Source organism: Rhinolophus ferrumequinum, chromosome 6 (assembly GCF_004115265.2).
Source record: "Rhinolophus ferrumequinum isolate MPI-CBG mRhiFer1 chromosome 6, mRhiFer1_v1.p, whole genome shotgun sequence".
NCBI lineage: Eukaryota > Metazoa > Chordata > Mammalia > Chiroptera > Rhinolophidae > Rhinolophus > Rhinolophus ferrumequinum.
The window spans coordinates 58569457-58595925 of NC_046289.1; the positions used below are offsets into that span (position 1 = coordinate 58569457).

The following is a 26469-nucleotide window of genomic DNA, read 5'->3' on the forward strand; positions in this document are numbered from 1 at the left end:
AAAGAGATGTTCTTGGCAAGCATATGCTATGTTTCCTTCACATTATTGGAGAGAAGAGTGTTTGAATATAGCATTTTTGTTTGCTTGTTTTCCTTATGGCTCAGTTTCCCCTTTTGTTGGTTTTTATAATGTAATATAGTCTTAGGCCCAAGTCTGCCATGGAAACGATGAATGAATAATAGTTGGTGCATGCATGCACATACACACACAGATGCCAAAACCTTTTATTCAGAGATGCCTTTACACTTTATGACCGGTCTTTCTAATTCACTTGCCAGATAATGAGAATATAAGGCATTGAGATAATGGCTTATACAAATATTCACAAAATGGAGAATTGAAAATTGGCTCCTGAGTTACTGTCTCCTATATTCTAAAACCCATGATACACAGCCTCTTGCAGATAAAATTTCTTTTCACCTTGAAAAATTGTGGTGAAATTGCACATATTTTCTTGAATTAGAAATTTACGTTAGCATAGTATTAATGATAAAGAAGGGGAGACTTCTTTTAAAAGAAATAATAACTTTCTTAGTTGCAAGATTAAATATGAAGGCAAAAAATCCATATGAAAATAAAGGTAACTTTGGTCATTAAAAAATTGGAGAGAAAAAGATCACAGAATTACTAGATTGACAGGCTATGATCATCTCTGAAAATTATGCTTACTAGAAAAGATTAGTGACTATTTCGGTGAGTCTGGTACTACTTACCGAGATTTTGAAAACTCCATAAAGCCGGGCTTAGAATAAAGTCCTGATGTATCTAAAGAAATCAGTTCAATTAGGCAGCTGTAGTCTAAGGAAAAGAGTGCCAGGAAGGTAGAAGAGGGAAAAGGGGGTCAAATATATGGTGAGGGAAGGAGAACTGTCTCTGGGTGGTGAGCACACAATGTGAAATATAGATGATGTAATACAGAATTGTACACCTGAAACCTTTGTAACTTTCCTAACAGTTGTCACCCCAATAAACTTTAATTAAAAAACAAACAAACAAAAACAACAACAACAAAAGAGTGCCAAGCAGTGGGCAGGGAAAGTGAGTTCCTGGTAGTCCTGCTCAGCCTCTCGCTCACTGATTTGGGGGCCCTTGTCCATCCCCATGCCTTTGGGGACCTCTGTATCCTCCTCTAAGAAACTGAGGATTAGGAAAGTAGAATTCTAAATTCTTCCCACTTAGAAAATTCCATGATTTAATGGAAGCTTTCATGCTTAGGTAATTAAAGCTCATTATTTCTACCTAATTCAGAGACCATCACACATAAGGGAGGGAAATTAAGAGGACTCTAAAAGTGGGGGTTTGCATCATTAACTTTGAAGGTAGTGATTATCTGATGAAGAGAGAAGTGTAGATGGCGCTGCTTGGGAACCCGTTGGGTCAGGCTTACTTTCTTGAATTCCCTACTTACCACTATTATCCCTGGGCCGGCCTTCCTCCTCATTTCCATGGAATGTGCCATGCGCAATCATTCAGTTGGTTAAAGCTCCCAGTCACAAGTCTAAAGCTGCCTGATATGTGCCTCCCTTGACCTGCCTTAATAACTCAATAGGTTCATGTGGCTGCCAAGGTTACATTAAAATTCACCCATACAATACGTTGTAATTGTAAGAACATTCTTCTAGGCATGTTTTCACTTCATGATTATTAGTGATATTGCAAAATATTTTTGTGGCAAAATGTTATTTTATTTTGTGTTTGCTCTAGAAGTTATGAAGAAGCCAAAGATCCTAGGACCATTTCAGAGCTTCAGATGGAATATTTGGCAAACAACATGTTTCCCAACACTTTTAAATCATTTTATTGGGCTTCTTACATAAACAAAAGGGTAAACATAAGTTGCTTGCCCAGTTTCTTTTTTATGCCACTCTTCAAGTGATCACTGAAAACTCTTGCAACATTTCTTATGCTCAAATTGCCCTTCTTGATCTAAGTTTTGTGTTAAGACATTGGTTTCCCTGTTGAGTCATAGTATCCATTCCTATGAGTTCTTGTTCTTAGTTAATGAAAAAGTCGAGTATGAGGTTGAGTGCCTGGCTTTCTTTATATAATGGATTAATTTTGGGAAATAAGATTATGGTGCCAATTCCAGTTCTGATCACTAACCAAGAATCTTACAAGTCAAGTCAATTCTGACACTATCTTTAGGTAGATAGTGTGATATTCCACAAGTTAAGGGTCCAGTCCCACAGGACTGTCCCCATTTCAGATGCCAGTTGTAAGTCCAGGTTGTTACCTGTGCTTCTGACCGATTGGCTATAAATCCTATAAATCAGAGGTTCCCACGACCTCTTCCTTGGGTTTAGTTTGCTAGAGTAGCTCACAGAACTCAGGAAACCAGTTTATTCACTAGATTACCAATTTATTATAAAATGATGTAATTTAGGAACAGCCAGATAGAAGAGATGCATAGGGCAAGATACTCGTATGGCAAAGTGGTGTGGAGATTCCAGTGCCCTCTCCGAGGGAACACTCTTCCTGAATGTCCATGTGTTCACAAACCAAGAAGCTCTCTGAACCCTGTGCTTTGGGGTTTTTATGAAGGCTTCATTAAACAAGTATGACTGATCAAATCATTGACCATCAGCAATTGATTCAACCTCCAACCCCTCTCCCCATACCTTGCTGTAAGGTCAGGGGAGTAGGTCTGAAATTTCCAAACTTCTAATCACGTGGCTGATTCTCCTGACAACCAGCCCCCATCCTAGGTGTGGTCCAAAAGTCACCTCATTAATATAACAAAGGACACCTTCCTTCTCTCATCACTTAGGAAATTCCAAGAGTTTTAGGAGCTCTGTGCCAGAAATGGAGACAAAGACCAAATATATATTATTATTATAAATCACAGTATCACAGGAAACAAGACATATTTTACTTAATACGTCATATTCTTTTCTATAACCCTTTTATAATTATAGAATCAATCTTGGCTAAATTTGGAAATGGAATTTTGGAGAATAAAGAATTTTCAAAAATTTGGAGTCTTTTAGTAAAGTGACCCTAATCCAGTACTCCTTTTACAGATAAATCTCCATTGGATTGATTTGAGTTTTACATGAACTATGCAAGAAGGCTTGAGTCTCCAACGTGCTAGGACTCTAAGAAGCTAGAGAAAAGACGGTTCACACACTATCTTAAGGAAAAGTCTCTGCAAATGCTTGACTTAGCAATACCTAACGTAAACCTTGCATAGAAATAAAGCCTATTAAATAATGCAGTATTCTACATTTAAGAATAAAATATATTTAATAGATAAAATATGAGTGAAAAAGTTTTCTAATATGCCAGCAACTTTGTATTCCTCTGTCTGTGTGGTTGACTTAATAAAAATATCGCGAATAGAAACATGACTGTGAGTGTTAATACCATAGAATGTTAGGCACCTCACGTTTTAAGATCTTCTACAGGAAAGAAGTTCATTTTGTTTTGCAGTGACTGGACACACATTACATAATGGAAAATAATTAGAGTTGGTAAGAGCAAGTAGCATCTTGTTGTTTATAAATTGAAATTTAAAGCTGTTCAATATGTGTGGAGTATATATGTGGATGCTAAACCAATCTGTATTATACTGTGGGAAGTGTGAAAACAAGTCCACTTTTGACATTTCTAAGTTGCTATTGCTAACTTAATTAAAAGACCTAAAGTGCATATGTGCTAAACTTTCTTTAAACCACTGGTTATTTTTCCAGACATCAATGAATGTGAAATTGGAGCACACAACTGCGACAGACATGCTGTATGTACCAACACAGCAGGAAGCTTCAAATGTAGCTGCAGTCCCGGGTGGATTGGCGATGGCATTAAGTGCACTGGTGGGTTGGAAAATAACAGAAATTGCTTCTCGTGAACTGCATAGATTATAAATATGAAAATATGAATTCTGTAAAGGAAAATTTAATTTGTGTATTATTGATGTTAAGCGTCACACTTTCTATTCATAATGATGTGATTTGTTTCCTTAAGATCTGGACGAATGCTCCAATGGAACCCACATGTGCAGCCAGCATGCAGATTGCAAGAATACCATGGGTTCTTACCGCTGTCTCTGTAAGGAAGGATATACGGGCGATGGCTTCACTTGCACAGGTAGGTTTGTGTCGGAAGTAACTGTGTAAATGGCAGTTGGAGAAAGGCGCTCCGTGTCTTTCAGACCATCAGTTCTTTTATGAAGACGGAGACAGTTATGGACAGCTTTTAACAGAAAAGATCAGTTATTTGAAACTAAGTATATTATCTTTGTGGAATGGAAATTTGGAGCTAGATCAATTGTGGAGACCTCAGAAGCTAACTATATACATATATAGTTATTAGTTATTATGTATATCTTACTGTATTGTAATGATGTCATTAGTTTAAAACAAGTCACTTCCTTTTATAATCCTTAACCTTTCTATTTTTATGGCTATCTCTCACTATGGACTTATTTTCCATCGCAAACCCGAGAGTGAGCTTCTGAAGGAAGCTATGTAAGGAAAAGGGATTAAATGTTCTGGATCAGGTTGATAGCATATCTTTTTCTCCCACTCACCATCACCATTATCATCCCACATGGCTATAAGCAAGAACTTTGTAAACCGCTTTGTAAGGAGTTCATTCCAGTTTTACAATGTACCAGGGACATTTTCTTTTCTGTTCTAATTAATAGCCATTGAATTAACATGAACTACATATATTTGAATATATATGCTTAGAAATATGATTGTAGAAATATGATACATACACTAACATGAACACGTATACACAGATAACATTTCTTATGTTAGGGCTTTGGTATTAAGTAGGTGCTGAGATGCAGTTCTCATTGGCTGTGAGGTAGCATGGCTGCTCATACCACTTGAAACGTTAATTTACCCCAAGCACTCAGCTCACAAGAAGTCATTTAAACATAAAAGAGGTTAAGGCCCAGTAAGTGATTTACCTGGATTAAAACAAAAAAAAAACTCACTGAAAGTTTCATCATATTTGAAATCGTTTTTGCCTAACCCAGTGAAGTTTTGTCATCCTAAACCTCCCCCTAGTTTTTAGAAAATATTGAAAGTTTCATGTATGAGCACGCATGGTTCATGTGTTTGATATTTAATGATCATGATCATGAACAAGCTTCAGAAGGATTAAGCAAACAGGAAGTTTTAGTGTCCTTTAAAACTGTTGTTCTAGTTCTTTTGCTGCCCATCTGAACTTCGCCTGAAGTTTGAGAAATAGACACAAACCATGGCATGTTATTATTTCCTGTCATGGATGTGTCCTCATTTGGATGACTCTGCTTGAAAAGCCTTAGTTTGAATGATTTGTTTACCTTACCCATTTTACATCATTAGGGATAATTTAGCATTTCAGAATTCTGCCTCCGCACACCATGTTCATTGAATATTCAATATTAGCATTCAAAAGAGAAAAACATGAGTTTAAATGTGTCAAATAGAAATTATGACCAAGCACCAGTACACTCAGGAAGTTAATTACAAAAATTGTCAGACCCGAGGAATGGGAAAACTCCTGCGAAAGAGTAACTTCTGTTTCTTTCTGGCTCTAGATCTTGATGAGTGCTCTGAGAATCTGAATTTGTGTGGCAATGGCCAGTGCCTCAACGCCCCAGGAGGATACCGCTGTGAATGTGACATGGGCTTTGTGCCCAGTGCTGATGGGAAAGCCTGTGAAGGTAACTGATGGAGAAGTGGCTGGGGCCTTACGCAGCCTGATGAGATTAGGTTACTTAAACAGTCCTGATTTTTTTTTTTTTTTTTAACTGAGGTGTGTTTTGGCTTCAACCTGGTCACTTCAGTTTGTGGAAGGATCAGGTCTCCAGCCAGACTAGTTCTTTCTGTGCAGAGAAAATCTTCTCTGGCCATAAGCTGCACATCCTACCGTGGCCAGATGGTCTGCACCCATTGGACCTAGGAGAGAGAGGTTAACCAAGTGTGGTTACCTCAGCACAACCTATTTATCCTTATTGCTGGGTGAAAGATAGAAAGTGCTGGTCCCCTGATAATGTCCTGTTGAAGGAGTCTCTTTAAATATGGAAACACAGTTTTGAATCTCACTATAGTTTGGTTTCTAGAAATAAAGGCCTTAAAATAACAGCAAGAGCAGGTAGTCTTTTCCATATGCAGAAGAAGGTCCCGGGTACATATGGCTCACATGGTCTCTAAATACCTTTTGCAGTTCTTTCCAGTGGGAGACCCTTTGGCATCATATCATATGTCATGATGTCTCTCAGCACAAGACTCCGTCTTTCTGATAAGTGTTGGTCAGACAGGAAGAATCCTGGGAGCCTATTGGCTAAGGATGGATCCCACTAGGAGACACAAGGTTCTTCTCTTTACCCACACTTGTCAAATTTAAGTGCATTGTCCCTCATTGAGCAGAATTAGTGGCTACAGTGAACTAGAAAGATGTCAGTAGAAGTAAACCAATGATAACAATTGACAGTAGAAATTGAAACAAAACCCTGATTAATGTCTTAACTAATAGTTGTTGTTAATAGGACATGAACTCAAAATCAGTCTTTAGCTGGGACACGTGTACTAATTCTCTCATATAGTTCTATAAATACTTTTCTTTGTCCTGGAATCATTGGGTGTTCTTTATACAGTTTATATTAAATATGCAAAGTTTGATATAAAATTCCTCTGAGTCAAGAAAAACCAGATTATGCTCTTGATCATGTGCCTAATGCCTTGTTTACTTTTGTTACCGGAACATCCAAGGAAAACAGGTACCGTGCCACCTCTGGTAACATAAATAGTTGCACTGAAAGTTTTGCTTCTCTTACTGCTACAAGGGAAGGTTTTGTTTGTTTGTTTGTTCTTAATATAAACCATCCCTGGCAGAGTGGTCATGGCTATTTAAAGCCAGTCTCAAGGCTGAAAAGGTGCCCGCGTGTCAATTACCCAGCCAGAATGTTAATGGGAGGCAGGGACAGAGGTCTGGAAGGAGCATCTGCAGTTCTGAGAGCTCCATCGACAGCAGGCAACACACCCCACCGTACTAGGGATACGGAGGGTTATAAAACTGGTTGTAAAAGTTACCACAAAGCCTTTGTCATTTTTCAAATTTTAACCCACAGCAAAAACAGTGAATGCAGAGATAAGGGCAACCAAAGAACTGAGCCTAACGTGGTTTTTTATGGCTCTGAACTTTACAAATGCTGTGTGGACCTGTGTGTGAAACACCATAAATGAGACACATATGTATAAAATGCTTAGCCCACTTCTTAGCATGTAATAGGGATAAGAAAAATAAGGTCTCTCCTAAGAGGCTTCTCTGTACATGGCAAATTGTCTAAAAGTCTATGGGAGAAAGGCCTAGATTGATGTCGGATAGTCATTTTCCTGATAACTTCAGTTGCTTAATTACATGAGGCAGTTTCTTTAGCAGAAAAGAAATTTAATTTCTCTCCTTTTTTACCCCTTTCCAAGATATTGATGAGTGTTCCCTTCCGAACATCTGTGTTTTTGGAACTTGCCACAACCTGCCCGGCCTGTTCCGTTGTGAGTGCGAGATAGGCTATGAATTGGACCGAAGCGGCGGGAACTGCACAGGTAAGGAAGGCAGGCATCCATGGGCATTACATTCTGCTCCCAGGTATTCCAGGGGACTTGGCTATGGGACCTTGCTGGGACCACACAAGGAAATGCACAAAGTCACAAACAAAAAGCTGGAATGCATTAGGTATCACAAAATAAATTTCCTGAAACCTGGAACTCATTAAAGGTGAGGATGCAGAGGAAAGAGTTGAAGACGGTTGAAGGAGTAGAGTTTACAGCCTTCAAATCAAGCTGTGGCTGCAGAGGAATGTTCCAGGGTGCTCCAGCTATAAGGCCCCCCCAGCCACTCCTTTCCTCCTAGGGTACATTTTCAGAGTTTCCATTTCAAGGCCCTCCCCGGGGATGATGGGTTTTCTCCTTGTACTTCTCCATAGCCATGCCCACTCCTTTCCACCCCGGACCTGGCAGTGAATGTGGTACTACCTAGAACTCAGCTGTCTATTGCTAGTGTGTAGATCATTCTACAGCAAGGGCCTCTCTGGGAACATATGAAAAACATTAGAAAAGCTATAGGTGCTTGGTAGACTGTCGCTGTTCCCTTTGGCACTGAGTTAAGACTTTGGAAGCCATTTGCACTTTGCCATCCTAGTCCACCCTTCCGTTCAAGGACACTGAGGAAACAAGTTCCATTCTCTATGGGCTCAGGATGTCAGAGAAAAAAGTGATTTTTCCAGCCCCCTGAACAAGCCATGACCCCGTGGCTCTCCAGATTATGACCACTGCCACCATGTCCTCAAAATTGCTCTGGACTAGGGTATTCATCCCCAGGCACACATTCTTCTCTTTAGGTTTCTCTAAAAACAGCAAGCTGGGCCTCTAGCCTACCACAAAGAGTTGCCTCTCCGTGATCGATGCCCTCCTGAGTGCCCCAAATCACTATCAGCCGAAGTCTGTCTAATGTCATTTCTGTTAGTCTGCCCTGTCCCTCCAAGTTCACATGTGATTTAAGCAAAAGAATTTTCTGCAGTGGAACCTACAGGAGGGTTACCAGGTCCAAGGGGGAAGGGCCCATGGAGAAGGTATTGTTCTCATTCTCCAATCTCTCCTCTCTGAATCAGTTTAGTATTTCATGAGTGTTCAAAACAGGCAAAAAAGGATTGTACAGGGTTGGAATTTGCCAAAACTCATGTCGTAAATATCTGGAGTTCTGTTCATATTTTTAGAATGCAAACTGAAAGGGAAATATATTCAAGCCAGCGTGAGTGATGGGAGAAAGACTCTTAGCAGGCTTGAAGAAACACGCTAAGCCTCATCCACGTGTCTCTGCTCGCACTCAGCTGCACTGAGGCAAACACGCCCAGTGGGGGCAGCAGCAGAAGCTGCCTGCTCCTGAGGGTTCCCTGGGACATCTTGCTCTAATTTGATGAAATAACAAGCCACACATATTAAATATATTTTCTTAAAACCTGTGTCTGAATTTTTGGTTGACCGAGGTCACAGAGTGTTTTGCTTTCAGTTACCTTGACTGGAATATTTTTCCTAGTTCCAAAGTCATATTTTCTCCTGATGACAAATTTGAATGCTAAATGTGTTCCAGGGGTAAAAGACTAAAGCCTATGACATATTTCCTTCCGGAGGGGTTTTATTTCAGAAGTGGAAGACTGTATTTCTAGGTGGAATTATAACTAGTAACTCGGAAATTCTTGTTGGGAGCCCTAGATTGGGTGCTACCGTTTGATGGTGGTGTCTGCCGCACGTTGGCTCAGGTGACAATTCTGCCCCTTGCTGTTTGGTTTTAGATGTTAATGAATGTCTGGATCCAACCACGTGTATCAGTGGGAACTGTGTCAACACTCCAGGCAGCTATACCTGTGATTGTCCACCCGATTTTGAGCTGAATCCAACTCGAGTTGGCTGTGTTGGTAAGATCTTAAAAAACTTTTCGGAGAGGCATGCTGTTTGTTATTTTTAAAGTAGCATTGAACATTCCATTCTCAAATTGTTAAAAAGTAATAATGTGAAAATTTAAACATTTCCTAAACCTGGTTTATACTTTCGAGTACCCTTTCTATGAGTTCCCAGTATATGAGTAGGTGTTTGGGCGCTTTTTTGTTTCTTAGTAAATTCTGGTTTTTAAAGAGTTTCTGAAACAGTTTCTGAAATGGGTTTGAGTTTTCAACCCTCACATAGAAGGAATCTGCCTGACACTTTTTTGTTTGTATATGGTAAATAGATACCCGCTCTGGAAATTGCTATCTGGATGTTCGACCTCGAGGAGACAATGGAGACACAGCCTGTAGCAATGAAATTGGAGTTGGTGTTTCCAAGGCTTCCTGCTGTTGTTCTCTGGGTAAAGCCTGGGGTACTCCTTGTGAGTTGTGCCCTGCTGTGAACACATGTAAGTGGACATCTTCCTATTTATTATTATTATTCAAGTTCAGGCCAGTTCTCCTTTCTAGATCCACAAAATAGAAACCCAGAGGGAGGGAACAAGGCTCTACTCTTCAATCAGGGATGGGAGATAAATCCTCTCTGCTCTGTTGAGGGACCTCACTCCCAATCTGGGAGTCAGAAAGTGTCACTAGTTTGTTTGCATCAAAAGGCCAGGTGGGGCAGGTAGCATATCACTTCTGTCTGAGTGAATACAGATGGCATTATGTTAAAGAAGACCTTGCAGGCTAAGATCACTTATGTTGCTTACCTTCCAGGACAACCCTGATCGATCTCTCCTTTTTCATCTGTTGGCTAGTTTCAGAAGCTCTAGGACAGACTCAGGTGTCCCTGGGTGAAACAGAAGCAATTAGTTAAGCAAATATGAAGTGGAAGATTACTCCATTCTTATGACATGACTTGAAAGAAAGCTCTAGAATGTGATTTTAAGGACATAAATAATGTCTTCTAAAAAATAAAAGGCTTCCCATTTTATTTGTGCATCCCCTGTTATGCCTCAGAGTGAGATTTAGCTTCCTTAGCAAAGGTCAATGGCTGCTGCTTATTGATTCTTTCCTTGCTGTGGAAATTATTATAAATTATAAAGTGAATAAAGTGTCATTTATTCACTTTTTCTGAAAGTCTTTGTTGAATACCTAAAGTGTGTAGTTTGGATGTGCAAAGATGAATAAGACTAGCTCCTGCCCTCTAGGAGTGTACAGTCTAGCAAATTATGACCCAAACATACAAGCTATAATTCAACATTGTCCTCAGTAAGGGAGGAAAGAAGGGCAGACATAGTGCTATGAGTGGAAGGAACAGCACACCTGGTTCCAATTAGGACTTCATCATTTGCCACTCATGTAACCTTGGACAAGTTACTTAGCAAGCCTGAGTTTCCTCATTCATAAAATGCTTCGCAGGATTAAATGAAATCACTCCAGTAAAACACTCAGCACAGAGGTGAATGCTTAGCAGGCATCTCCTCTCTCCTCTCTTCAGAAAAGGAAGTCAGTTTTGATTGGCAGAAGGTGGTGATGACTTTGTGCCTTTTTTAAATTGGGCCTTGAAGGAAGAGGGTTACATGAAAGAGGAGTCTTATAAAGAGTGGAGAATGGCAGAAAGAGGATGAGAGAAAAACGTAAGAGGAGGGCAGTTAATTTCATTGATATTGAAAGAAGCCAAGATATTTAAATGGGAGAGTCAACTCTATTGATTAATAATGATTAACAAAGCAATAGAGGTCCACCCTACCCCAACCTGGATCAGAGCTAAAAGTGGAATATATATATATATATATATATATATATATATATATATGCAATTATGTACTTGTAAATAAAATTTCAGAAATCCAGGAGAAGGATTATTAGGTTTCAGAAGACCATGATGATTGTGAAAGAACTGATTCTTATAGATGCTCACCAGGGCAGTACAGCAGGTTAAGGTCACTCTTACTCACGTGCTCCTGTATGTATCACACTGATGGTGCATGGCACTGACATAAATGTTTATGAGTGAAATGCTTGGATGACAGAATTAATTGGTGGAAATTGAAGGAAACTGTAAAAAGTTGGTTTGGGAAACCAGGGGCATCAGGATTGCAGTCAGTAGAACCGGAGAGGCAAGAAAGAGCTCCAGTCATTAAGCAGAGAAGTGGGGTGGGAACCAAGAAAGAACAGCTTTTCCTAAGGCTCTGTTTGGAAAGGGTTTTGGAAACAGGCTAATTAATATTATTAAGGGAAGCTGTAATTTCCAGGAAGTAAGGCTAAACAAAACATAAAAATGGAGATGGAGTTTGTTAGAAAATAAAAAGAAAAAGAAAATCTTGAAAAACAAATAATGATGAAGATAGATAAGGGAATGAAATAGTTCACAAGAACGTAAGGCCAGGAGGGTTCAAAGACTGAGGACAGTGGCCTTACATTTGGTACCTATAATAAAAGCCATTTGAAAATGACAAGTATACACAAAGATATTAATTTCTTTCAGATGGGTGGGGTAACTGCTAAAGATTCCTGGAAATGAATATTTTCAGCTGGGTATGTTAGTTTTTCTCTTGAGGATGCTATTTCTTGACATTTTAGATTCAAAAAACCTCAATTGGATTTTTTTTTGTTTCAATAGCTGAGTACAAAATTCTTTGTCCTGGAGGAGAAGGTTTTCGACCCAATCCTATCACTGTTATATTGGAAGGTAATTCTGTTTCCTTTACCTTAAAGTACGTACGGTTTGACTTCCTTGGGTTTATGTACAATGCTGAAGAAATCCTGTTGTTTTCATTTTGGTAGATATTGACGAGTGCCAGGAGCTTCCAGGGCTGTGCCAAGGCGGGAAATGTATCAACACCTTCGGCAGTTTCCAGTGCCGCTGTCCAACGGGTTACTACCTGAATGAAGATACCCGAGTGTGTGATGGTAAATGGCCCTAATAGGATGATAAGTTCTTTCCCATATTGAGAACTGACCTCAAAAGCCAGTATACAGTTACCAGGAAAACTGAAATTTAGCAATATAACACAATGAATGGTCTAAATGTAAACATAGGTAAATAGGCCTATGCACTAATGTTACTGACAGAATGTCATTATCATAATGCCAATGTGCCTTAAATCTCTCTTTTCCTGAGAAAAGTGTAGTTTTGTTATCTTGGGCTATAGTACCACTTATGCCTACAAAGAGTTTTCCATGCTCTTCAGAAAAGCCATTTTTATTAGCGTCACACAAGTCTCAGTTCAGTGATCTCTATATTCTGGGCAGTTCTGTGCTCCTCTTCTTCCTGTCCTTCACGACTTACCATCAGTACTAATGAATCTAAATGAACTTCTCTTAAAGGGAGCCCCTTTCGTGTCATGATATAAATGATGATTCCTACTCATCCTGTGTTACTGGAAAGATGGAGAATATTGACCACTTTTAGCTGTCAGAACACATGGACGATAGACCAGTATAGGAGAGATGGTTTTCACCTACATACAGGAGTCACATGACTAGTTAGGGGAGAGGCCGCCTTGCATCCTGGAGGAGAAATAGACCTCCGACTCTCCAAAAGGCTTATTAGGTGGCCTGGACAATGACAACATTGTTGAATATTAGTTGAGTATCACTGTGTGTATGACACAGCTCTAAGACTCACGGAGTTAACAAAATTAGAAACAACTTCTGTTTTTGCAAATGTGGAAGGAGGTATGAACTGCCTACTTCCATGCTGCCTTACTAGTGCAAATTCCAGAAGCCAGTTGTTGATGGCTTCAGGATATATCATATCCTTCTCTAGACTTTGTGAACATGTGAGGTACTAGACATAGTTGTCTTTCTGAAGGATATTTGAGAATTATATTTTCTCCACATTTCCACCTCTGCGTGCCTTTGAAGATGTTTATGGACTCATTTATTAGGAACTCATACTAGAAGGTAAAACTTCCTCTTCCAAAACCTCATTTTCTGAAAATGCACACACTCATTAGCAAAGATAAAGGAACACTGATGAACGAAACATCTATTTTTGTTATCTGGATTTCCAAGTGCCCTGTGTTTCTCCTCCACTGTCAACACTTACTCTGACACTCAGTACCAGGCCATCCCAGAGAGTGAAGTTTCCATATTCACATACCACTTTCTCTTTGGATTATAGATGTGAATGAATGTGAAACTCCGGGCATCTGTGGTCCAGGAACATGTTACAACACCGTTGGCAACTACACCTGTATTTGCCCTCCAGACTACATGCAAGTGAATGGAGGGAATAATTGCATGGGTAAGTCCAAGCTTTTCTTAAGAATGCATGGTTGGTCCTCATCTGCAAAGAGAAAAAGAGCATACAAGTCCAGCAGCTAGTCCTTAGTGTTATGTGACTCATCAGACTGAGTGCTGCCATCCTTTCACTGTCCTTGAGAGCCTCCTCCCCTGGAAACCGTAAGCTTGGCCCGTTTTTACCACTTCGTGTGGGTGGTTGGGAGTGTTCTTTAAAATGTAATGTTGGAAAATCCCAAACAATGGTTTAATAGTACTTCTTTTGTTTGACTTTGGGTATATCTTTCTTCACTTATGTTTACAGCACTAACCTAGAGTATTAAAACACCATGAGTCGGAAATGAAAAAATTACTGCCAAATAGGAGTGGAGAATTGTTACTAGGAGACTTGGTGGGGAGTCATATAAAGTTTATTAATGCTACGGCTATATAATGACTTAGTTCTATGGCACAAAATATCAGGGACTACATTCTCAAAGCTTTTTTTTTTCTCTTTCTTTCTTGTAGCACGTATGTAGGTAGATGAGAAGTTATATAAAAGCAGACTTTTTCTGCCCTTATCAAAGTCAACTTATAATACAATTCAGACGAAGCTCACTCCTTGAGTATCCCCTTAGAAATCTGTCGTGATTTCTCCATGACATCACCAATCCCTTTCTTGTAGACATGAGAAGAAGTCTGTGCTATAGAAACTATTATGCTGACAACCAGACTTGTGACGGAGAACTGTTGTTCAATATGACCAAGAAGATGTGCTGTTGTTCCTACAACATTGGCCGAGCCTGGAATAAGCCCTGTGAACAGTGTCCCATCCCAAGCACAGGTGAGTTTTAGTTTCCCCATTACCAAAACTATAGGTTGATAAATTACTTATAAATTGTTAGGGAAATACGTCTCAGCGAGAGAAGAAAAGGGTGCATTATTTAGCTTCATAAGAAAAAATGAGTTCACAACACAAATATTTAAATTCACAGTTGATCCTGGTCCTCTCAGCTGAAAATTAAGTCACAGACTATGCTTTCTAATTTATACACTAGTTCATTCACCAGACTTACAGACTCAGCATATCACAAAAATATAAATATTGTTATCAGTGTTATGGAGCTGGCCATGTAACTAAGAGACTGGAAACCTTAGGCAGAGCAATATCAGAAATAAACAAACGATATTCGTGTTATTTTAACTTATTTATAACTAGTCTTGTTCCCAAAACAGTTTAAGGCAGCCCACAAAGATTCAAATGTAAAATAAGAAGGCCTTAGGCAAATGGCAAACAAGGGTAAAAACCTTGGGGCAAGGAATGAAGCTAATTACACAAAATCCAACCTGGGAATTCCTACATCCTTGTCGGATATAAGCAGTAACTTTGGCTCCAAACTTTCCTTCGGCTCACATTAAAAGGGACACATGCTCAAGTCTAAGTGTCCCAGTGACCATAAAGCAAACTGAACACTAAAGGAAAGTGTGACTGTTCTTGATATTGAGACCTGAGAGAAATTTCTTTGTATATCCTCATAGAGAAAAATCTATATAATGTTGTTTCTTAAAATGTCTGATTGACATCCTTGGAATAAATGCAGTGTAGACTTTGGTGCACCATTCTTATATCACATGGTAGGTGATATACGTCATATATATCCTGATGACATTATGTACTAATGTTATGGTTTAGATTGAGTAAACTATCATGCAGGTGTTGATCAGAATATTCTGTAGTACCTACTTCATTCCCCTCAGTGATCTGTAATATATTAAATCTATTGTCTGATGCTACCTGAAACACATGACACAGAAGATTCTTTTCAAATAAAATATGCCATTTTATCCCTTGTTCACTCCAGAAATAATGTAATAACTATCACTTAAAATTATGAATTACCTCCATTCTGCAAGATGTCTCTAGACCAGGGGTTGGTAAACTACAGACCATGGGCAAAATCCAGCATACCACCTGTTTTTATATGGACCACAAGCTAAGAATGAATTGCACATTTTTAAATGGTTAGAAAAAAATTTTTAAATGATATGTCATGACCTGAAAATGATATGAACTTCAAGATTTTGGTGTCCATAAATAAAATTTTATTAAACACTGTCACACTAATTTATTTACATGTTGTCTATGGCTGCTTTCATGAGATAATTGAGTAGTTTTAACTGAGACTGCACAGCCTGCAAAAGCTAAAATATTTATCTTTAGCTCTTTAAGAAAAAATTTGCTGACTCCTGATTTTGACTGATTGTCTTCAAATTTTTTTATTATACATACCTATCAGGAAAAAACCTAGGAGTTATACACACTTGCTGTGTGTGTGTCTACCTGTAAAAGTATGTGGGTATATTTCTCTATATATTGTTTTTAATTATATTGAAATATGCATTTATTATTTTCTGAACCGTTCTATTATACAACAATTTTTTAAAAATAGATTTTATAGGATAAGTAGAAATCCTAGTATTTTCTTTTTTATCTTGATAGATCATTGTACATTCCCCTGGAGACTACTTTGGAGATCCCTGATAAAGACTGTCATTTACTTTCAGAAATGTCTGTCTGAGTTTTAAGAATCTGTATACTCTCAATATAAAATAAAATATTTCTTCTTTATGTTAAGTTTTGGCCAAATCCAATCATGATTTTTCATCAACTACGAAATCTAAGCATATTTTAGGAATTCCTGAAATTTGTCTGGATGACCAGTGTAAGCTGGCATGACACTTGTGGGAAGTAGACACTCATAGATTAAGGAATAAAGCATTAGGAGAAGAACATGCTACCTTTTGATTAAAGTACTTCCAGAAACCTTTTATAAATTTTCTGTGGGTTTGACCAATAAGGCAATGGTCATCTTGAGCTTAAATTTATACCTTGCCATATTAGTTACAGTCATGATCTAGAATTATAGAATCTCAGGGTTAGAAGGGATTATAGATGACATTTAGTTCATTCTTTATTACCAACTTTGATGAATTCAGGTGAGAGAGAGAAAGATGGAGCGTCAGAGGAGGGAATGAGAAAGAGCAAGAGAGCTTCACCAAGAGAAATCCAGCTCCGAATATTGAAGTAATGACATAAGTTGGTTGTTTGACATGAAGTAGTCATTGATAAACCTGATGTCAAGAACTTGGCTAGACTTTCTATGGTCTCCCCTAATCTGCTGAGGAAATGGCTTTTGCAAGCATTCCTCAAATTTTATTTCCCTTAATGCAGAATGGAAAGAGGCACTCTTGCCATTCCCTGGGTTCAGAGGTGAATAACATCCTTTTAAAAACCCCACATTCCTACAGGCAATCTCCTACAAATGAGTGGCGTAGAAAGTGGAGACCTGTGCTTCTCCCTCATTATTGTATCAACATGAGGTCATGTGTCCTTTAGTATTTGTCTTAAAGGTAATATTATAATATCTATAGGAATTTTCAGATTGATTTTTCTATTTTAAATTCTTCAAAATACAGATAAATACCTTTCAAGAGTGTTTATCAAGTAAATTATTTCAGTCCAATCATTGCTCTTTGCTGATCCCTGTTCCCACCCACCTTTGTTTAATTACTGCAGATGAATTTGCTACACTCTGTGGAAGTCAAAGGCCAGGCTTCATCATTGACATTTACACCGGCTTACCTGTTGGTGAGTTATGATGCCATTGTTGGAACTTTCTGTTTCTGCCTTTATGTTAAGAAAAAGGAATACACACCGTTATTTTCTCTCTTTGCTTTTTTGTTTTCCTTACAAGGAAAAAAATCCTTCAACAATGCCATTTAGCATTATTGAAACACTGATTCTTAGTTTGAAACAAACTGTGCAAACACCCTGCGTAACTCCACCTAATTGGCAGCAGCGTTTGTTGCTCATGATTAAGGGGACTGGAAAGCTTTTCCCAAAATTACAATCAAGCTTAGTTAAACCAACCCTAGGCATCAACAAAGAGAGCGTTTCTGGGAGTAGAGCCAGTTGACGTTTGATTTGACTGTAAGTCCCAATTCTTCCTTCTGACTAAGACATGAGTTTAATATGACTTTTCATACCAATCCTCACGTCTAGGTTCACATAAATCCCTTCTTGTGTATCAATTTTATCTCACATGGAATCTCCTCAGGTCATCTGCTTTGGGAATTTCAGATGTAAAATTTAAAAAAAAAAAAAAAAAAAAAAAAGAATCTTTCCAATCTGAGGCCCCGTCTAGTAACTGGAGCAGAGACCACTACAGTGCTAGAGATGCTTGTGCAAGATTCAGAAGTATTGCACAGCGTTCAGCCAACGGAGGCAATGCCTTTGTGGTTTAAAACCAAATAACAAAGTAGATGGAAAGCTATTGCATTCTCAGAGTTTTTCCCTGGTGTGATTTATATGCATCCTTAGATGCCCCTCTTCAGTCTGAGCTATGGCGTTTAGTAGCAAACATCACCACTCGCTTTGTTCCACCTTATTCCTCATAAGTAAACTGAAATCCACATCAGCCTTTCCAATGACCTTGTTTAAGAAAACAAGGGTCTGGTCCAGCAATCAGCCTGGCTCTCTCAGTGCCAAATCCATATGGCTTCACAGTCTAGTCAACGTCCAAAGAAACTTCATGGTTTGGAAAGAAAAAACTGCTAAATGACATTGGCATAAAACACCTGGCCCTAGCCGCTTTGTTTTTCCCCTTCCCGAAACAGATCTTTTCATCTCCCTAGAATCTCTGATCCGAAGATAAGTGGTCTTTAATAGGAATGGGTCTCTACAGTTGGATCAGGGTGTACCCCAGCAAGGCCTGCCCTCCAAGGTTGGCAATAGGCAAAGACTCAAACAGCATTAGCATCGTCCACCAATAGAGCTGGAAGGGCCCCAGACGTCTCCTCATCCAAACGCCTCGCTTTGCAGTTGAGGGGACAGAGGCCCAGGGAGGGGAAGGGACTCAGCCAAGGTCACCTAGCTAATTAATAACAGAGCTGGGACCAGAATCCAGTCCTGACTCACAGTTTGCTTTGCCTCTAACTCTTTGAAACTGGAAATGTGATAGTTAGCAGTATACTTATTGTTACCAAATTCCACCATGACAAAATATTTAGATGACTGGGAAAGTGTTTTATTTAAGCTTTATATTCTCCTTCTGAAAGGCCTTAAGATTGTTGGCATATAGAGTTCATTCGTATGGGGTTAAAACTATAGCAAGTTTATTAATCTTGTCTTAAAATATAAACTTCTGCAAGTTGAAGTTCAAATGAAATCCAGACAGGAAAAGAAAATATAAATTTTTAATATATCCTTTTGCTATTTTATGCCTAACAATGGCTAGAAATTTGACCCAGCCTGTTATTGTTAAACTTGATAATACATCACTTATACTTAAAACAAATAAATGTGAATACTTCATGTTTTAACCCATGCTACAAGAATGTCATCTGAATTATTTTTTCTGTTTGTTGATCATACACAGTTGTACTGACTTGGCATAATTTTTTGCCAACATGAATGACAAATGTGTGAAAAATCTAAAAACATAATTACCTGCATTCAAAATAACAATATATCTTTTGAGATTTTAAGCTGTTTTTTTTTTGTTTGTTTTTATTCAAAGAGATCAATTTGCCTTCAAACAAAATCAAGCCCTTTAGAAAAGGGTCTAAAATAAATGTATGCCCTGTCAAGTTTGTCCTGTACAACAGGTTGATTTTAGAATGTGATTCTTCTGAAACTGTAGAATCCCTTGTAGGCTCCACTTAAGCCTATGGCCATCTTCTTACAATTTATACAAAGTACCTCGCAGAGGCTCCTGACTGTAATATGCAAATGAAAGTATCTCAACAACAGTAACAGAAACCTGGTGAATTGAAAAGACTTGTGATGGAGATAGACCCAAGCTTTACAGCCCCTCCCAGCTTCTGGAGTGGTTTGTGAAACTGCCCGGGAGACCAGCCAGGATAACAAGCACTGGATATAGGTTTGGAGTAGATTGTATGACTGTGATGTGAAAAAACACGAGGAAGACATGATCACTGGTTAAAGGATCCTTGGTGTCTAATCCTGACTCTGCCTCTTATTGGCTGGGTGGTCTTCGGCAAGTTCCTTGTGTCCTCTGACTTGGCTCCAGTTCCATCATCTGCATAGTGAGGATAGTCTAGTACCTAGAGACCATCGTACAGGGTGACTGTGATGATTCAGTGAGTAAATTCAGATTGAAGGCTTGAGAAATATATCAGGCATATAGCAAGTGAGGAACTATTAATACTATTAATATTATTATCCTAGAGAACACTGAATGAATTCGAGTTCAGAGCAGATTAGACAGAGAGTTGCCCAACCAGGCTGGTGAGGGGGTGAGACTGGCCCACAAGGTTCCTTCATCAGCGAGCCAGCCCTGCTTTAGCAGCCTGGGGCCTGGTTCTGCTCTCGCTCCTACTTTGGTCCTGTTTAAATGCTCACCAGCTCCACTTCCAAGTACTGGTTCTTAATTTACCAAATCTTAATTGACACTGAGCATTTGTTGGACAGCGTGCCAGGGAACAGAAACATGGTAGTGCAGCAGCCAGGCCCAGCTGTTGGCCTTAGGAAGCCGCAGTCTATTGTGACAGTTCTTCCTTAGTGCTGGCCCATCTTCACTGTCAGCCAGGGCCCAGCTTACATCCCCAGACCTGACCAAAACCCTGTGAAGGAGGAAGGGGGCGTTGAAGTGGAATTTGAAAGATCAGAGTTGACTATGGCCACGGACTTGTCCCGTGGTCTTCACCAGCTCTCCTTTCCTAGTCCCACCAAACATCATCACTACACATTGTGGGGAGAGTGGCTGTTTGCTCTCAGAAGTCACTTTATTCTACTCCTCTGGTGCAGTGCCGAGTAAGTACAAAGATGGCTCCGACCTGGACAAAGCTGATGTTCTGAACCAAGATAAAGAAGACAAATACTAAATCCAGACAGACCCTTGAGTGTCTGGGAAGTGGTTTAATTATTTCAACTTGACATTCATTGATGTCCTCCACTTCCATCATCACTCCTCCCCCCCACCCCACCACCCCGCCTGCAACACACACACAGATGCACCCACACATGCATGCGCGCATTTTCTCTTCTTTGGTTTTAGACCTTAGGTAGAACATCGACTTAGAAGTAAATGACTTTCAATCCCAGTTTACCCTGCACAGGAGCCATGTGCTGTGCTGTCCCTCATGCATGGCTGCTCTGTTTCTAGATATTGATGAATGCCGGGAGATCCCAGGGGTCTGTGAAAATGGAGTGTGTATCAACATGGTTGGCAGCTTCAGATGTGAATGCCCAGTGGGCTTCTTCTATAATGACAAGCTGTTGGTTTGTGAAGGTAAGTGATGTTGTCACTGTATCGTGTCCAGAGTGAGCTAACAAATGAGCTACTTACCCACACACGCGGCCAATTTCACAACATTGGAATTTCAGAAATCATGTCAAGCTCTAGCAATAGTGAAGGGCACTGTGGGGAACACCATGAACTTGCATGCAAAAAAATTCACCAACTCCCAGTGGAAAAAGTAGGCCTTGCATGCCCCAGCCCCCTCCCCCGCAAACACAATGTATTAGATTTCCTAGCTGATACGAGAAAACCTTGAGTTCCTGGGTGTGTCAGATAGATTGCTTTTGTTTCACATTGCTTGAAAGTGAACATGAGTGGTGGGCAGTCATCTTGAGTTGAATCTCAAAATCAGCGTTCTCTTCCAAATGGAGCCTTTGCTACTCCCAAGTGAAAACAAGGTTAATGCAAATATTCCAAATGCATGAGAGAATTCCAAATGGCAAGAACAGCAAATTCGATTTTATATGAAGAATGTTGGCATGCATGCAAATGGTGCTTTTTTCATTTTCAAATTACCTCCCCTTGCCATGTGTGTGGACTGTGATTCTGCACATTCCGCACAGCGCTTCATTTCTCCTCCATCTGGGGAAGATAGTATTCTTTTACATTTTAGTAAAAGGGACATTACTGGTTATTAAATATACCACGTGCCCTGGGATAGCTGGAATACTTTTCTATTTAATATTTAAACGTGGGGCCTCGAGCAGAGTTTCTGTTCATGTTAGGAAGGGTTATTGCCCCTTAGCGCATGGAGTAGAACACATATGTCAACATTTTAATGTTAAAAATTTTTTTTCTCCTAAACTGGGGACAATTATAGACCCTGAGTGAAGTTATAGTCCCAAGCACATGCTTGTTAAATTCTCCTCATCAGGCTTTGGGTTACTATAGCCAAGTCAGCACGAGTCCTCTACTCTGTCTGCTGTGTGCGGGAGTGGGAGTGGGGTGATAGCCATTTAGAGCCTTCCTAAGGAGGCAGGCATTTCAGGTCTTGGCCCAGCCCTGTGCTTTGGGGGGCAGCCATCAAGGATCAGGAGGAAGCACGATGCTGGAGAGGAGAGGAAGTCCACAGCAGGAGACCTTACAGTGCTAGGATTGGCTGCCTTCCTCATAGCCACCATCTTTCAGCTTCCATACAGGCCTCAGGATGACTGCCACCTTCTTGTGGCATCTCCCCTTCGCTTCCATTCAGAGAGCCCTTTGGTGGTTACTTTACCCAGGTGCCTCTTTGGCTCTTCTATTTGCTGAAGCAGCAGCAGCCCTTGGCCAGGACCCATAGACCCATAGGCCACCCACGACCACCAAACCAACCTAGACCCTGCTGTACACGTGAGGTTGGAAAGCTACAGCTGTACCAACGTGAGGCACTTTTTTGTCAGAGCAGCAGGCAGTGGATGTTGAGATCACAGAGTGATCTCCAACTTTTGGTTTCCCTTTCACAGGAAATCCACCTTCGGGGTGAGTGTTTAATCCAGGGTCAGCTGTTTCCCAGCGCCCTCTTGGCTCTCAGATTCAGAAAATGAAGGTTGATTTAGTACATGCCTCGGCAACAGAGGTTGGAATGAATTCCAGAAGTGATTTAGAGGGAGCATCCATGCATCTGCTCTTCCCAAGTATGCATACTATCGGATGTCAGACATCTGATGCATTACAGAAATGCTTGTCTGTGATGCCATTTGGCTTCTCCAAGGACACAAGCTACTCTCTATTTCTGTAAACCCTTAAGTAAGAGCAGGGCAGACGTAGTGGATAAGGTGGGGCTTGCTGCTGAGCCTATTGTAAGGCGAGGCAAGCGCATGTCTGCGTTTGTATCTGCTATACAAGAGGCACCCCCACACACAGATTAGACAGAAAACTCCCCCTGACAGTAGTCCTGACATTTTTCCCACCACAAAGCCCGAACCTAGGAGGCATAGGGTGATGCATTTGCCGCCCCCTTGTGGGAACTTCTTTAGCTGAGCCAATTTAGATTGTAAAGCCTAGTGCTAGTGCTGAGGGCGGACTCCCACCAGTGTTACAGGCTATTCCCTTTACTACATTTGCAGTAAATTAGATTATTCCACTGGAGCAGGAGCAGGGAACATGTATTTTGCCTTGTGGTATAGCCTGGACTGTATAGTAATTTTTTGCGATGCTACGAATTTAAATTATAATTTAATTACCTTTACTACAGAATTTGAACTACATAATTACAGTTACATAAATTTAAACTAAGTGTTATATATATGTATACATATATAGCACTTAGCTTATATATATATAGACTGCATGTATAGATGTATGTATATGTATATACACATATATGTGTGTGTGTGTATATATATATACATATATGTATATATATATATATATATATATATACACACACAACCCTGTGAGCATAGTCAAAGCTTTAAAACACACAATATCCATTTTATCCTTTTCTTTGATAATTGGTTGTTTTCAGTTTTATGTGCAACCTCTCATTTTAAGTTTTCTTGATTTGCCTGCCAAGTGGCAATAATTTAAGCAGGAGCCTCTACAACCCTGCAGCTCCAAGTGCTGTCTGTGGGCCAGGAGCACCAGCATCACCTGGTAGCTTATTGGAAATGCAGAATCTCAGGCCATTCCCCAGACATGCTCAGTCAGAATCTGCCTTTCCACAAGATTCCAAGTAGTTCATATGCACACTAAGGTTTGAGATGCTGTGCTCTCCCGATCTTTCAGCCTTCCACACAAAAGCAACCTGATCGAGTCATAAAACTCTGGGGCTTTGAGCAAATACAAAATTTCCTAGGACATTAGTCTACGTCCATATGAAGTCCTGATCATAGCAGCTGAATTTTATGACTTTTTTTTAGATATGAGCATCACTAGAGTCCCTATGTGGTCATAAATAAAATACTCCCATTTATGAAAATATTAGTGAAGTAGAAAATTAGAAAATGCCTTTTCAGTCATCCTTCGTTCAATAGAACCAATCAAAATAAGAATATATGAATTTATTTTATGTGAGAGGCTTCATCAACTTGGCACCAGATTCTGTTCTCTCCTCTAATAAAATTATCTTCTGCTTGTAGATATTGATGAGTGTCAAAACGGTCCAGTGTGCCAGCGCAATGCCGAATGCATCAACACTGCTGGCAGCTACCGCTGTGACTGCAAGCCTGGCTACCGCTTCACTTCCACGGGGCAGTGCAATGGTATGTCGTTCACTATTGGCTGGATGTGCCCACCCAGTGGCTTATCTCCATCAAGCTTCAGATACCTGGATTTCTTTTGAGATGGCCAGGGTGCAGAACGCATAACTTAACACTTAGACTGCTGAGTTCTAGTAACTAAACCAAGATAAAAGAAAACAATTGCAATGTCTAAACTCTTAGCTTTTTCCCTCTTGTTTTCAAAACAAGAAATAAATCATATACATACATAGATTTCATATTTGCCTCTCTGCTCTCCTGCTGCAAACAGCCACATCCACAAATATACACACACAGACACGTGTACCTGCACACATCTTTGCGTGTGAGCGCGCACACACACACACACACACACACACACACACACACACACTTCCCTAACCAATATTCAGGACCAAATACTTTTTTTTATTATTTCATGTAATTCCCCCTTTGACAGGTGAGGTTGTCACCATCCCAGCCACACCCCCCAAATCTAGACAGTGAAACTCTCTGAGCTGTGCCATATTAATCTTCAAAAAACGAACAAAAAGAACCAGCAACATCACTCTTCCTCCTAAATTTCTTACAGATAAAAGATCATTCACAGAGGGCAGCAAACATTAACAGCCTTTTATTAGCTGCAAGTCACCTATAGTAAAATGAGAAACTGTCCCCTAGAGGTTAGATTTTTTTTTTAATTGTTCATTTTTGTCAAGGATGTGGTAGAAGTAAGGAGGATGAATGTGTTACCAACTTAAATTGATGGTAAAGTTATCAATTATCTAATGGCTCCTTGTAGCCAGTAGTATTAAAATTAAAACACTGGTGTTTCAGCCTAGAAGCAAAATAATATCTCAGAATGATTTTCATGTAGAATAATTATAAATCATTATATATTTAGCAAAAAGGTCAGGAAGAATGTTATTTTGCTTATGGTTCGTTTCACAGGGAGTTTCCTGGATATTTTATGCATTTGTGAATGAAACAACACAAGGGAACATGGTCAGATTTTCCTTGGATTTCCTTGCCTACCCGTGACTAAGTGGTAGGAAGTGCACTGCTCTCTGTAGGGTATTTTGCATTGTTTTATGAGACCTTGGTGGGAAGAGGGTGTAATAGCAGAACAAAAACTCACTTTGAGAATCAAGACTTGTTTTGTTGAGCTTAAAGGAACATGTGCAAGTGTTTAGCATTTTGTCAACAGAGCTGTTGTTGTCCATGTATTAAAAAAAAAAAAAGGACAGGAAAAGTGGGGACGACTCTGATATGAGCCACAATACCCTAGTGAAACTTGGCATTGACACCACTTCCCTGCATTTTGCTCTTAATTTATATTTCTTTGAAACGGGGTGAAATAATTCCAATCAAAATAAAGAATTGCTGATAATATAGAACATGTCATTTCACACCATTTCACGTTCGGGCAAGAAGTTATTTATGCATCAAGACAGCATGTCCAGCCAGGGCCTGCTGGGACTTATGCCCTGTCATATTTTCTTGCAGAACATTAATATAAATAAAACTCATCAGGCGTTAACCAGCGATAAGTGCTGTGAGTGTTGCTTGTAGTCAAAGCTCAATTGCCCTCATTCATTGAACTCCTCAGAAGAAAAGGGAACATACTTGAGTTTTACAACTAATATTCAGCCTCTAGGGTTGAAGACTTCACTCTAGAAATGTCTTCATTTATATCTTACTTTAAAAATCTCTTAAAATGTCTTTAAATGCTGTTGTTTACATGACATTTCTCAGACATATTGCAAAATACTGCTCTCTTCCTGTGTTTAAGATAAAGAACTAAATTTTTTTTTTCATCATAAGATTTTTATTTCAATTCATAAGTGCATCATTTCAAACCCCAAATCACAACTAGGTGTATTACCCACACTGTTGCTGAGAGAACAATTAGTTATGGAAGCCCAGAATGCTTCTCTGATCTTAGGAGGTGTATAGTCCGAGCAAATGCAGCCCCCTTTGGAAATCTCCACCCAGCTAAAGACAAGAGACAGGTTCTTCCCAACCATTTACTCACGGGTCTCCTCTCTTTCCACTCACTGGCGGGTTATTTCCCCCAATACCCTGTTTAAACCTCCTATCTCAACCTCAGACATAATCTCCTTGGAATTCAAATTGTGACGCTTGTAGAAACCTAGTTTTCTCTTCTCAAGACAAATTGAGCTTCACAATTAAATTCTCTAGACTTGTAACTTTCCATTTCACCAATAAAACCTCAAAGTACTACATAGTTCATTTTCTTAAAACCATCACGAAATAAGCAATGTAGGAAAGACAAAATCCTAATTGGGGATCCATTCCTAAGAAGATCCTTAATACTCTA

At 39.6% G+C, this 26469-nt stretch overlaps 1 protein-coding gene across 2 annotated transcripts in view; it reads left to right on the top strand.

Annotated features, from left to right (window-relative positions):
* FBN1 (fibrillin 1) overlaps nt 1-26469 on the top strand; it is a 235070-nt gene that overhangs the window by 168202 nt on the left and 40399 nt on the right. For both annotated transcript variants that reach the window (XM_033108280.1, XM_033108279.1), the window contains exons 33-45: nt 3690-3812; nt 3964-4086; nt 5534-5659; nt 7419-7541; nt 9287-9409; nt 9721-9885; nt 12045-12113; nt 12209-12334; nt 13551-13673; nt 14334-14492; nt 17226-17297; nt 20836-20961; nt 24030-24152. In XM_033108280.1, coding sequence (XP_032964171.1) covers nt 3690-3812; nt 3964-4086; nt 5534-5659; nt 7419-7541; nt 9287-9409; nt 9721-9885; nt 12045-12113; nt 12209-12334; nt 13551-13673; nt 14334-14492; nt 17226-17297; nt 20836-20961; nt 24030-24152 — 1581 coding nt within the window. The remainder of the gene's footprint in view (nt 1-3689; nt 3813-3963; nt 4087-5533; nt 5660-7418; nt 7542-9286; nt 9410-9720; nt 9886-12044; nt 12114-12208; nt 12335-13550; nt 13674-14333; nt 14493-17225; nt 17298-20835; nt 20962-24029; nt 24153-26469) is intronic.